The 13,916-nt window shown below is 43.8% G+C and overlaps 2 protein-coding genes across 4 annotated transcripts in view; one reads left to right on the top strand and one right to left on the bottom strand.

Moving 5' to 3' along the window:
• The window catches only part of hhat (hedgehog acyltransferase), a 28,384-nt gene extending 27,246 nt beyond the window's left edge, over positions 1–1,138 (top strand). Inside the window, exon 13 of the transcript XR_009797487.1 lies at positions 1,028–1,138. The gene's annotated coding sequence lies outside the window, so the exon portion shown is untranslated. The remainder of the gene's footprint in view (positions 1–1,027) is intronic.
• kcnh1a (potassium voltage-gated channel, subfamily H (eag-related), member 1a) overlaps positions 1–13,916 on the bottom strand; it is a 40,127-nt gene that overhangs the window by 7,161 nt on the left and 19,050 nt on the right. For all 3 annotated transcript variants that reach the window (XM_061837583.1, XM_061837584.1, XM_061837585.1), the window contains 4 exons: positions 9,488–9,645; positions 7,533–7,804; positions 1,937–2,136; positions 1,059–1,311 (listed from right to left, as the gene is read on the bottom strand). In XM_061837583.1, coding sequence (XP_061693567.1) covers positions 1,059–1,311; positions 1,937–2,136; positions 7,533–7,804; positions 9,488–9,645 — 883 coding nt within the window. The remainder of the gene's footprint in view (positions 1–1,058; positions 1,312–1,936; positions 2,137–7,532; positions 7,805–9,487; positions 9,646–13,916) is intronic.

The following is a 13,916-nucleotide window of genomic DNA, read 5'->3' as shown; positions in this document are numbered from 1 at the left end:
GCCGCGTCGCCGGCGTATCGACATTTTCACGAAAGATCTCCGAGGGGCTCATTGGAAACGGGACGGTTTGCTCCGATCCCGGTACCTTATTTGCTCAATCAATCACGTGGTGAAATAATTGATGATGTTAGAAGCTGCCAACATACATGCAAAGCCATTTACACCATTTGAAAAAGTCGCGCGTCTGCAACAGGTTTTCATCGAATACTCCGGGCTCTCTCTTGTTCCTTGCTGAAGTTAGCCCGTTTTGAGGGGGCGGGGCTCTCTAACCCGTCGTCCTACAATCCTGACTTTAAGTGAAGCCAACTTTACGCGAACGTCCTGAGCACCAGCACACGTTTTTTTCTCCATTTTCTTTTTGTGATACAGTCGACAAATCCACTCGTGTGTTCGGTCACATCTGAGCTGACCCGATAAAGTCCGCCGATCGTGAAAAAAAAAAAAAAAATGTGATGCTATGGTATCAGAATACAAGATTCTACTGCAGTAGTCTGACGATCGTGAATGAGCAAATTTGTCTTGTGGTCTGATCCGCGCATTACGTTACGTGTCGTCATATATTTACAGTAAATACATAAATACTACTATAAGAAAAAGAAATAGCTTTCGGATTCAGATGTACTATGCACAACGCCGACGCGGAGTAAATGTCTTTCAATCGGTGAATTTTATGACTGAACGGTTGATCAGCAAAAAAATGCCAATCATCCGACTATCTTCGGAAATAACATTTTTTGTAAATATTTTATCGTTTCACGTCACAACTTTGAAGACATGACACTTTGCTATGATGTTAATTAGTTATTGCGGTATTTTTATCCGTCCATTTTCTTTGCTGGTTATCCTCACGAGGGAGCGCTAAAGCCGATCCCAGCTGTCGACAGGCAGGAGGCGGGCGGGGTACACCCTGAACTGGTCGCCAGCCAATCGCAGGGCACGCAGAGACAAACTGCCACACCCACAATCACACGTGTCCAATTAACGTAATTCTTTTTCTAACCGTGTCAATTTCCCGCGCCGTCAAAAGAAGTCAGTCCAAACGGAGCAGCCGCACTCACCCAGGATGGCCACGACCTCGTCGTCCTGGATGACCTCCAGCGAGCCGGACACCACGAAGCAGAGGCTGTCCACGCTCTCGCCGGCGTGGTAGATGAGGTCGCCGGGGGCGCAGTGGATGGTCTGGAACTCCATGGCCAGCGCCCGCAGGCAGCCGTCGCTGGCCAGCCTGAAGGCCGGGTGCTCTTTGAACACCTTCCGGTTCAGGTGGACGCAGATGTCCGCCCGCATGTCCTTCGGACAAATCTGCAGCACCTGGATGGTGCAATAAAAAAAAAAAAAAAATGGATTGGCTAAAACGATTGGCTTATTATCTATCGCACATGAAATGGGATTATGTTGCTGTCCAACAACAACGACGACGACGACGACGAGAAGGCTAAATTGCGCGACCTGCCCAGCGCGTTGCCGCTGCCTTTCAAACTAATCTCTTTCAAGATGAATGTCACAGACGGATTAGGCGCCATTTTTAGAGCTCCTCGTTGTGGCGTCCTCCTGGGCGCAGGCGAACGTGGCGTACGTTTTCCTTTGGGTGGCGTTCAACCACGCAGGCGCTGGCTCCCATTTTGGGGATGAGAAGGCCTGAATCCAGAACTCACTCAAAATGAAAAGAGTCCGCATTAAAGTCATTCACGACGCTGGATGCTCGTTTTCTTTCTTTTGTTTTTAAACAAAACTGACTTTGAGTGCTCTTCCAATCCACATTGTTGCCGAATGCAGCATAACATGAATTGAACATCATTAAATAAAAGCAATTTCATGTTTTTCCATTTTGTTCCCTTACTGTACCCGACGTGAAACAAACAGAGGAAGAGAATCCAACCTTCGTTTCAAGGGTGTGTGCACTAACGCAACAGCGCACTTGCACGCGGCCGCGTACCTTTTCGGTGTCGATCCCCCGCGACATGGACCAAGTGGACGCGATGTAGTCCATGACCCGTTCGCTCAGGCCCTTGGGCACCTGGTAGAGTTTCAGGAAGTCCCGCACGCTGTTGAGCATCTCGTGGTAGCGATTGGTGTTGGCGTACATCTGCTGGAAGATGGTGGTCACGTTACCGAAGATGGTGGCGTACAGGAGAGCTGCCGGAAAGAAGAAGAAGAAGAAATCACATCGAGATGATTTTTTTGTGACAAACGGTCAGAAAGTTTGACGTTGCTTAATTGGAGATTATTGCGCCACGTTTAAAGGGAATGACAGGAGCCCATTTGATTGCACAGCATGGAAGTCAGCTATGACATCACCCACGCCAGCCAGAGAGCTTCTGCGATAGGCTGGCAACAAGTTTAGAGTGTTCCCTGCCTCTCGGACTAAAAGATAGCTGGGACAAGCTCTTTAGAGGACGGATGACGAGACGTTCTTTATGGAACTTATTTGACAACAGTGCCCTCAAACGGGACTTCCATAGTTGAAAAGGTCCCTTTCACCCCAGCCCCCCCCCCAGAGGAAATATTTTGTAACTTGAAACAAGGTCAATACAAAACATTTTGCCATTTCGACCGCAATTCATTTATCCGCCGTCGGGTCAGCCGCTGAGCGCCGAAATGGAGACGTGAGCGCGTCTGGGGATCTCGGCTTGTTGAAGACGTCTCCAGCAGCTGGCGGGCTGGCATCAAAGTGTCTGGTGTGCCTTCGCGGGGGCCTAATTAGACCCCACCCCACCCCCGCCAAGGGTCGGCCAAGAGACGTGGCAGCCGCACGTTTCAATTATCCTCACATGTTGATGACGGCAAACCTGCGTTGTGTTTGTTGCCGTTGCGCCGCGCAATCAAAAGTGCGAGCAAGACAATATCGCTAATTAAAAAGTACTCCAAACTCCCCCGAGGAGGACCTCCGACGCTCATCCGTGTTATCTGACATCACACCCAGACAAAATGGAGGCCTTTATAGCGCTCTTGTCGCTCAAATTCAATTGTTGCAAACTTTAAAACGCATGAGGAAAATCAACACTTTTGCTTCTTGTTTCATGCTACTATAATATTTCAGCTTTTTAAATGGTATACTGCCCCCCCCCCCAAAAAATAGTTTACCTATCAAAAAAAAAAAGGGCCAAAAAACATGATGGTAAACTTTACATTGTAAATCCATTTGCCCCATATTTTCACATGACTTATATTCACCGTTTTAACCCAAAATATAGCACTTTTATATCATTTTCAAGCCATCTTACAATATTACCCTTTTGATAAATAAACGGCTAAGTCATGGGTTTCATTTGGAAAAAAGTGTACGTGTACATCATTTCAAAACACACCAAGGTCATAATTTCCTAGTGAGGCAAGGCTGTTAAAAAAAAAAAAAAAAAAAAAAAATCTGAAGTTGGGTTGAACAGAACAAAAGGCAACGCCGTCATCTGTGAACTAGCGATGGGGGGGGGGGGGAATCAAGGTTCCCAAACACGCTCAGCCCGTGAGCGCCCCCTTTGACCACTGTGAGCAACATCGGGCGTATGCACGCTGGTCAGATCGTTGCCATCCATTCAAGTTACGGGCCTCATTCAAAGGTTCAGATTACAGCATTCACATCATTTTTAATTTTATTTGTGTTTTTGCAAACCTGCAATGAAAATGTCAACAAACCAAAAAACACATTGCTAACCAAACCCAGCCAACTGTGAACCGTAAATATGAAACGTCGTTTCATTTATTCAGTTTAAAGCCACGATATCACCGTCTGTTTACTTGGTGTAAAACTGAATTATTGCTTGCAGAATATCTTTAGCAATGTATGTCGAAAGTTGAATAATGCTCCCAAACAGTGTTTTTAAAATACAGAATTAGCTTTTTGTGCAGTGTCTTGTCTGTGCTTTCATCCTCGATCAGGCTGAGTCAAGGTGGAATTTTAACATGATACGCCATCTCATTCTGTACTTTCTACTTTGGCTTCAGACCAGACCCTTTTTCGTCAAAAAAGAGAAAATCTCATCCAGTTTCACCACTTTTTCTTCTTCATTATTATTATTATTCACATACTCCGACATTCATTTAAGCAACATTTCTTTTTTTTAACTTTTGCCATTATTATCGAGAGTAAACATAAGCAGCATGTCTAACTCGTCTTTGCTCTACGTTGCCCAGACTCTGTTGCTAACTAAAGCAGTGTGCAGGTGCGCAGCTTAGAGAGAACAAAGACTGTGGGGGGGGGGGGGCGCTAAAATCTTGCTAAGTTGACCACAAAAATTAGTCGACGCATTAATGTCTGCCTCAAGACAATGAATAAAATAATGACAATAAAAGTGTATTTGCGCCACCCGGATCCCATTTTTTGTCGACCTGAACATTTGGCTAATGTCCATAATTACTGCATGACTTTTGTTGCAGTCAAGTCAGATGCACTGACGGACAATAAAATAATGTTGCCAAAAATGACAGATGAGTGTTAGAAAGTGATTGTTAAAACAATATTAGTAGTGGAATATACATATACTATAACAAGATCAATGAATGAGCTGAATGGTAGTTTTTATTTTGGCTTTTTTTTTTTTTTTTAACCTAAAAATGTAGTCGCTAGCATGCTAGTGCTAATCACGAATGCTAGCCGTTTAGAAAAGGCAATTTTTGTTATGGTCTCAAATTCTGTACAGTCTATAGCCTCCGCTCAGGACAAACGTATGAAATTTAGGGGTGGAAGTTTAACCCTCAAAAATGAGAATAAAATGTAGCTTTAAAAAAAACATACATTCATTAAAAAAAGGGATGAGGCGGCAATTACGCGACTAGTTGGCGAAATAGGTACAGATGAATCAACACTACTGGAAAGTCGATATTTGTATGAAAAATACGTTTAGGCTGTAAATGTAAAAGAATCTGAGGAAAAACGGAAAGTTGCGGTTTTTTTTTCCGTAAACCGAGGCCGTGGTCACGGTTTAACACGGACGTGGGGGGGGCGGGGGGGGAGCTAACGAGAGCTTTACAAGGAAGCCTGGAACGTCTCGGGAAGACGTCGCTAACGATGCGGATCTACGGAGCCGTTTGAAGCTACTTAAGAGACACTCTAGTTGTCAGCTCCAAGCCATGAGTTGCTATGGCAACATGACATATGCACGGCGCTCCCCTCCCTCGTCTTTCCACGACCCCCGCCCGATCCCCTCCTCGCACTGTGATCTTCCGCTGGCAGCACCGGTATCCAGAGCTGACGTTAAAAATAGAACAGTATCAGGGCATCCATATTTCATAGCCGAGCGCAAACGGACGACGAGTAAAATTGCATCTACGCTCGCATCCTCCCGGGGGCTGGGGGGGCCTTTTTTCTTTTTCTAATCACGCCTTAATGGGACGTTTTCTGATGAAACATTTACACCGCCGACAAGTGTGCAGATGACTTTCTTTTCTCCCCCCCCCCCCCCCCCCCCCCGTTTCAGCTCCTCTGCTGAGATGGTGAAAAGAAGGCCAAAAAAAGAGAAGGAGGGGGTGAAAGAGGTGTAAGGGGGGGGGCGATAATCGGCCTCTCCTCGACGGAGGTGTGATGACTTGATGGGCTAACGCGGTCACGCACAAACGGCATCGGGACGCTGTGTGAGGCATGCTGGGGGAAAAAAAAAATGGCCACCCTGCTGGCTGTTAAGACCTTTCATGTACTGCAAGTGAACGTCTCAACCAAAGCGAATTCAATCGTCAACTTTTCAGCACGAAAGGACGAATTCGGGATTCTCAAACTTTTTACACCAAGTGAAACAAAAAAACAAACAAACAAAAAAAAAAGTTGCACCATCACGACCAACGACAAAATACAGTCGCTAGTAGGCCTATGTGTTCACTGTGTGCTTGAAAGGAAAATGAATATTATGGTAAGCCACTATCACGTTAGGCACAGCGTGACCTTTGACACTTTGATTACATGACGGAAAAAAACAAAAACGATATTCATTCAAATGTATATACAGACTTCAAGTTCATGAAGGACAATTGGACTTACATAAGTGTAGTCCTACAAATGTAAATATATTGTATTCAAAAGTTAAAAATAGTTTTAATTTCAGGTTTTTTTTGGGGGGGGGGTTATTTGTGTGTACCAACAGCAAGCAGAAGCGTACAACTTGTGGTCCATTTATCACACTTGAAAATTATGGTTTTAATAGACTGTGATGCAGTCATCTTTATTTCACTGGAACGACACTAAAGAGTTGTTGTTTGGGATCAGCCCCCCACAAAAAAAATGACAACGAAAAACACGATTTACCGTGTACCATAAGTGATTTTTTTTTTTTTTTTTTTTTACTTTAAATTTCTATGTTTAGAAATGAATATTTTTAAAACAAAAACGCAAAAAATAAAGATTACCCTTTGGTAAAATTACAAGATGTCCATGCAATTTATGGTAAATGAATACAGTCTAATTTTGACTGAGATGATTACATTTTGATTTCAAATTCAAATGTATTTTTTTTTTTTTTCGAGCTCATTCTTTGTGACCGTTCCATTTTTGCTATTTTGCCGCACATCTTCTTGGTTTTTTTTTTTTTTTGTTCCCGGGAGTCCGGACCTTTTAGCGCTAATGAGAACTTTCACCTTGAGGCCCCCCCGAGGACGGCGTCCCATCCAAATGAAGATTGTCCGTCCTTGGTGATCCATAACAGTTTGACGGTGGTTCTGGCTCTCCTATCAAAAGACATTTGTCTGGATTTCTCCCCCTCGGGCGCAGCTTTACTCAGCGTAAAACCTCCATATTAGCTAAAAACGCTCCTCTCCGGCCTGCACTCTGCCTTCTTGCGGGTATTATTTTTTACGAGACGTTTTTATGAGAGGCGGCGTGAGAAGCGAGTCGTGCATCACGCTCGGCACATCTTAATAATTCAGCGGCGCGCCGACTGGAGCTAATGAGCCCGATGAAGGCAAGAATAACACAGACGCTAAAGGCCAACCGTCACGTGGAGACAGACACCGCCATGGATTCAAAGGATGCAGCTAACCGCGTACGACTGCTTTGTGACTTTACCTAAGTCGATTTTTAGGGCTTGAGACTCTCCTTTGAATTCCCGACTTTCAACCCCCCCCCCCCAAAGAAAACGAATCAGCGTCAACACGGCTCTTCCCGCTTCACGGGGAACGACAGAGGACAAGTGAGCCGAACCGTTGACTCCAAACATGTAAAAAAAATCTATTCCTCAATGCACATCTTTAGCCATCCTTCCATTTTGTGAGCTCCCTATCCTCACGAGCGCTGTCACCGGGCAATCGCAGGGCACACGGAGACAGACAACAGTCGCACTCACGGGGCAATTTAGAGCATGTTTTGGGGATGTGGGAGGAAAGCGGAGAGAAGCCACGCAGGGACGGGGAGAACATGCCAACTCCACACAGGCGGGACCGGAATTTGAACCCCGGTTCTCAGACGCTATAACCTGTTTCTCCAGCGTGCCACCTGCACATCTTTATGTCATCCAAAAATATCTCGATACGATGAAGAATTACGATTCAGGGCAACGAAAAATATCCGCCGAACTGGGTCGGCGCCGACATCGGAAAGGCAACCGACTCACATCCGATCATCATCATGGCCACGGCGAAGATCTTCTCCCCGTCGGTGGTGGGCGCGATGTTGCCGAAGCCGATGCTGGTCAGGCTGGTCATGGTGAAGTACAGCGAGGTGATGTAGACCGAGTCCTTGTTGGGGCCGCCCTCCCACTTGCCCAGGCCGCTGGCGTTGAAGCGGTACGGCGTGCCCACGGTCTCGGCCAGGATGTACAGCCAGCTGTCCGTGCGCACGATGTTGGTCACCTCGTCGATCACCTCGTAGTCGCCGATGCTGTACCTGCAATCGAGCGGCATCGCAAAAGTCGGGTTTGGGGTTTGGTTTGCGGGACGGCGGTCGCCGTTGCTCACACTGCACAGCGACAGTTAGTCGGGAAAAACCCACAGAAGTTTTTTTACATCCCAAAAATTTCAGGACTAAGCTGGGGTACCGTAATTTCCGGGCTATAGAGCGCACCTGATTATAAGCCTCACCCAGTACATTTTTCAAGGAAAAAGCATTTTGTACATACACAAGCCGCACCTGATTAAAAGTCGCATGTGCCCACCTTGCAACATGGGATATTTACAAAGAAAGAGTTTTCAAAGTTTTAATAATATACCTTAGCTTTTGTTAGCAAAGTGTTAACGCTAGCACAGCGCTAACAGGGCCGGTTAAAAAAAAACAACAACAAAAAAAAAACATACCGGTAAAAGTCACTTCCTCGGCACATATATTCCACCGGCCTCACTCTAACCTTTCCCGCTCGAGCGCCCCCTTGCGGCCGTTACAAACTAACGGCGTCACCGCATAAGCCGCGGGGTTGAAAGTGTGTGAAAAAAGTTGCGGCTTCTAGTCGGAAATTACGGTACGTTGGCATCAGCTGTTTTTTGGAGGGCTATAAATAAGGAAAGAAAATCTGGAAGAAAAAAAAAAAAGAAATGGACGAGCGTTTTGTAGAGGCGAAGAGCTATTTTTCGCCTGGTTTATTGTTGGAAGTTATGGAGAGTTTTTGGGCACGTACTGTACTTGCTCATCGTCATACTCTCAGTTCAACAGCCCAACCCCGAACACACCGCGTGACAGTTCACCCCCACTTATTCAAGATTTTTTGGGGTTTAAAAATAAGACACCTCGACTTTTTCACTACTTGCTGGACATCTCCCGCCAACGGTGGCGTCTCAGTGTGCATGTAAATGTCGTATGCTGTATTTTTGTTTTTTGTTTTTTTTTCAAAATTACATCACCACGTGTAAAAATTTGACAGGCCGATAGATAGAAAGAAATGCAGCGATTCTAACAAGTCACTTTTTATATTTTTCTTCCTCTCAGAACTGCCAACAAAATCCGAGGCACCACCCCCCCCACCCCCCCCGAAAAAGAGAAAGGAAACAAGCAAAAGTAAAGAGATTTACAGTGACAGCGTCGCTGTCATCCAAGGTAACGGCAGTTAACCTCTCTCCTTTTTATTTTTTTTTTTTTTTTAGCTTGTGATGCGACCATAGCAACCGCCGACACGGCACTGTGGGAATCGGCGCGGCGGCTATTTTTACCAGCGTTGGGATTCACGTGTTGTGACACTTTATTAGGTACACCCCCACCCGCCCGACGCACGTGAAGGCGAAGGGTCGACAAAGCGTAATCGCCTGGCTTCTTTAATCCACGCCACCGAATATTCCTTCAACTTGTGCGTGAAATGAGACTCCTAAGTATACATAATCTTTGTGACATTTTTTGTTTGGTGCTGTGCCTTCAGATTCTTCGAATGTAAAATATGTGCCTTGGCTCTGTGAAGGTTGCTCTGGGACTGTGCGCACATTTGGATACCAAGCATTCAAAAAAAACAATAATCCATAATGTAACGAAAAATACACATTTAGTATGGCGAGGCGGGAGGGGAAAAAAAAAAAAAAAGCAGCATCTAATGAATGCGTAATTAACAGAATAAGTGCGCTCGTTATGATAATTGTGTTGGGCACGTACCAGATGCAGGCCAGCCAGTGAGCGGCCAGACCGAAGACGCACACCAGCAGGACCAGCACGGCGGCGCCGTACTCGATGTAGTGGTCCAGCTTGCGGGCCACCCGACCCAGACGCAGGAGCCGGACCACCTTCAGGGAGCTGAACAGGCTGCTGATGCCCTGCAGCGGAGGGAAACGCTCGCGTTACACGAATCGCAACAACAAGTCGAACTCGTAGAAAATGAGCTCAAACGCAGCCAAAGTTAAATCAAGTTAAACGGGCAGGAATTGCCATATGTCCACGGCCACCGGGGGGCAGTGGAACACAGACGAGCGTAAAGAAGAGTTTCACAACTAAGTGACTCAGTAAGATGAGTTGTTTTTCCACAGACGATGAAAAATGGATGTTATTTTCCAAATGTGTTGCGGGTTAGCGATGCTCAAAGGGTTCCAAGTTCTCTTATCCGGTCTATGGCCTTTTGCATTCGCCGTTAGCATCGGGCTAACAGACTTTCCCAAGTTACCTCATCTGATTGTTTTTCGTTTTTTTAAATTTCAATTAGGAATGGCGAAAAATATCTTAAATCAAGCAACTGGCCTCTTTTTTTTTTTTTTTTTTAAATAATTGTTCACTATTAACTGCTTAATGCAAAGTTTGTTGACATTGTGCAGTGCTTGTAAGTCGGATTTTTCCTTAAAAAAAGGCTATTCATTCACTCGCTTGTAAGTCCAAGTACCGCTGCTTACGTTAAAAAAATATTCTATTACCGTCTCCAGAAATTGACGGTGATGAAAAAATATAAATACAGCATTTTAAGGCCATGTTGCCAAACCCTCGCAAAACTTTTATAAAAGATTTTATGATGATGCACTATTGCATCCGATTGTTTTCACTTTTAAAGCTTTCACAGTGCATTCCGCCCTCTTTATCCCACCAGATCAATTTTTATATCGTATTCCTTTTAAATGACAGCCTCCGACGTGCTACACAGTAATACGCGCCGCGTTGTGTCAAACATGAAAGGGTATGCAAATGAGGAGCTGGCCACACACACAAACACACGCAGACGTGACGCCTGTGTGTGTTACGAAAGTCATTCTTTTTTTTTTTTTTTTTTTAAACGGTGTGGAAAATGTATCGCTGAGCCGCAATGTCGAGTCAGCAATTTGTCCAAACTCCCACCGCCTGTGATTCAAATGAACACGTGCACACCCCCTGAGCAGCTTCACACAGTCATGGCCCACACTCTCTGAGTGAGTGACTGAGTGAGTGAGTGAGTGAGTGAGTGAGTGAGTGAGAGACAGAGAGAGACAGAGAGAGAGAGAGAGAGAGAGAGACAGAGAGAGAGAGAGAGAGAGAGAGAGAGAAAGCATATTGATCGGGCTAATGCTCGGCGGCGGTGTGCAGCCCGCACGACTGCTGCGCTGGCCGTCACCTGATCCGATCTCGGCGGCGTCTGACGGACACGTCGCCCTCTCCAAAAGAAAATCAGGCTGAGGAGCAAAAATTCAATTATACCACGCGAGCGAAGCCGTTTGAAAAACATGAAATAAGCGAAATAATCTGGGTCGGCGGCACGGTAATTTAGTGGCTATCACGTCTGCCTCGAAAGTCAAGAGGTTGTGGGTTCAAATCTCTTTGGGAGTTTGCATGTCTGCACGGGTTTTTCCATCCAGAAACTTCCCGGCGCGCTCCAGAAAGGTGACTCGGCCGCTCGCTTCCGCGGAGCCCCTTCTAACCGGCGCAATGAGCACATGTTTAATTCATATTTTTGCCGATTGTCCAGCTTCCCCAAACATGAAAAAAAAAAAAAAGCACGATAGCCTCCTAATAATCTAAATCAGTTCATGTATTGAGAGTGAGTATATTGGTAGAAGGATGCTGAGGATGGAGCTGTCAAGGAAGAGAGAGCGAGAGGAAGACCAAAGAGAAGGTTGATGGATGTGGTGAGGGAAGACGTGAGGGCAGTTGGGGTGTTGAGAGAGGAAGATGCAGGAGATAGGCTAAGATGGCAAAAGATGACACGCTGTGGCGACCCCTAACGGGACAAGCCGAAAGGAAAAGAAGAAGAAGAAGTTCATGTATTGAGTAGCATATTTTCCGCACTATAAGGCGCACGCAAGAGCCTTATAATCAGGTGCGCCTTATATATATATATGGATCAATATCGAGCCTTTAGCTAAGCCCATATCATGGATGCATAACGTAACCCCAGCAGCCTCTACTGTAGCAGCGTCTATTCTATGCGTGTTATAATGCGGCGCGCCTTATATATGAAGAAAAAAAACGGCCAGTCGTTGAAGGTGCCCCTTATTGTGCGGAAAATACGGTAGTTTTTTCCCATTTAATCTATGAAAATCCATCCCGTTATTTCAAAGTTCAAATATGTCTGTCGCAATGACGTAGAATATAAACTAGTCTGCGCACTATGCACCCAACATTGGTTCCCCACGGTCAACATGCTCTGACTTCCGCTCAGGGCAAAAAGCATGGTAAACGATACACACATTGTTATGGAAAACGATGCGATAAAGCTATACAACAATGGGATGTTTTGGATCCCTAGAGACATGAATTTAATCTAAACATTTGCAGCATGCGCAGGAAGGTTTAAAAGATAGACTGACACAAATATGTCATAGAGGGTACAGACCTTTATAATATCGTAATGATAAATTTTCCACATTCATAATCATAATAATTAATCGTGAAGGTTAAACTGTAACACACTTACTTACCGGTGAAAAGTTACTTCTTCGCGACCGCCTGCACGGTTTTGACAGAACATTATGTTTCACAATGTACAACTGTCAGGATATAAAAAGATGTCAATTTTCACGTGAACTAGCACCCGAAGCAATGTTTTGCCCTGACCGGAAGTTGAATGCGAATTGCCACGTGAATGGGATCTGCGCGCAGTCTAGTTTTGATTCCACGTCATTGCTCTGTTGCTTTTCAAGTGAAGATTTTTGAGCGGCCATCTTGCTATACTTGCTAATTAGCTTTGAGAGCGACGTATGATGTAGTACAAAATGTTTGTCTGTCATTTCATCCGATTGCTGGTGTTGAGCGATGTGGTTCCAAGCGTGCTTTATTAATGATTTTTTTTTTTTTTTTTTTTTTTATGACTGCATTAGCCGTCCACGCGCAGCAGTGTGAAGCTGATGTAATGTTTGCTTTCACGCTGCTTTGGGACACCACGCAGCCGTTTGAGAATGAAAAAAAAAAAAAAGTGTCGTATTTGTTTTGGCGCATCGACATCGTCAGCGGGGAACCTCGGCGAGCTCCGAGCTGCTGGATCAGAACATCTGTTTACTTCTTTGCTGCTTTTTTTTTTTTTTTTTTTAAATCTCATTTTTGGAACAAAGCGTTGTCTTCAGGGGTGGAAGGGATTTTAATGTTTAAATTTTGGGGCCTTTAAAAAAAAAAATAATAATAATCCAACTTTCATCTCGTAATAATTGACTTTTTCTAAAAACTTTGTTCAACCTCATTAGTGACCACTTGTTTTCCACCATAGCTAAAATTTACTTTACTTTCGCAATACAATAAGTACTATTTCAGTCTAATCACTTTTTCCTTAGAAAAATTTAAATTTAATTTCAAAATGTGACAGCTTTTTTCCAATTTTTCTACTTTTTTTTTTAATACTCTGAATTAGTTTTTTGCAGAAAAAAAAAAACTTTAATCTTGTAATCTTTCACCTTTCTCCCCCTCCGAGAAGTAGCTTCAACCTTGTGAATTCCAAACTGATGAAATCTATTTCCCTTAAATAATAAAAATGTAATTAAACGTGATTTTTTTAATTGAAAAATTGCAATCTTAATCTTGTAGTATTATGACTTTTTTTTCCTTGACAAAAAAAAAAAAACCCAAAACAAAATAAATCTTTGATCTCACAATAAGATTTTTTGCAACAACTTTAGTTTCATAATATTAAAACTATTTCACTCAAGTTTAGTGTTACTTTTAGTTGGTAGTAAGTAATAATCAATAGACAATATAAATTGTGGAAAAACTATTTGAGTTTAGAATACATTAATTTTTAAACAAAAGGCTTAGTTTTTAATGCAGAATCAATCTTAGACTGTCATCTTTTTTCTTCATATGATTTATCATTTGTAAAAATCTCCTCTTTTCTCCAAATATTACAATTCAAATATATTTTATTAAGTACATTCTGACTTGAAAAAAACTTTCATCTTTAGTTGGATTTTTTTAAATTATTGTAATTTTTTTTTTTTTAAATTATCAAAAAAGGAAACAATATGGTCTAAAAAATACTTATACTCATTACGCCATTTCTCTTCATACATCGTGCTCATAAATACAAAATATGTCGATATAGGGCCTTCCAATCTTTTGAAGGTGTCCCCCTCCCCCACCCCCACCCCTCCACGGTAAAACTAAGCAGCGCAAGTCCAGTGATTGGAATTCACGGCGGACACAG

The sequence above is a fragment of the Syngnathoides biaculeatus genome, chromosome 12 (genome assembly GCF_019802595.1).
Source record: "Syngnathoides biaculeatus isolate LvHL_M chromosome 12, ASM1980259v1, whole genome shotgun sequence".
NCBI lineage: Eukaryota > Metazoa > Chordata > Actinopteri > Syngnathiformes > Syngnathidae > Syngnathoides > Syngnathoides biaculeatus.
The sequence above is the reverse complement of the archived record's forward strand: the minus strand, read 5'-3'. Positions and strand labels throughout refer to the sequence as shown.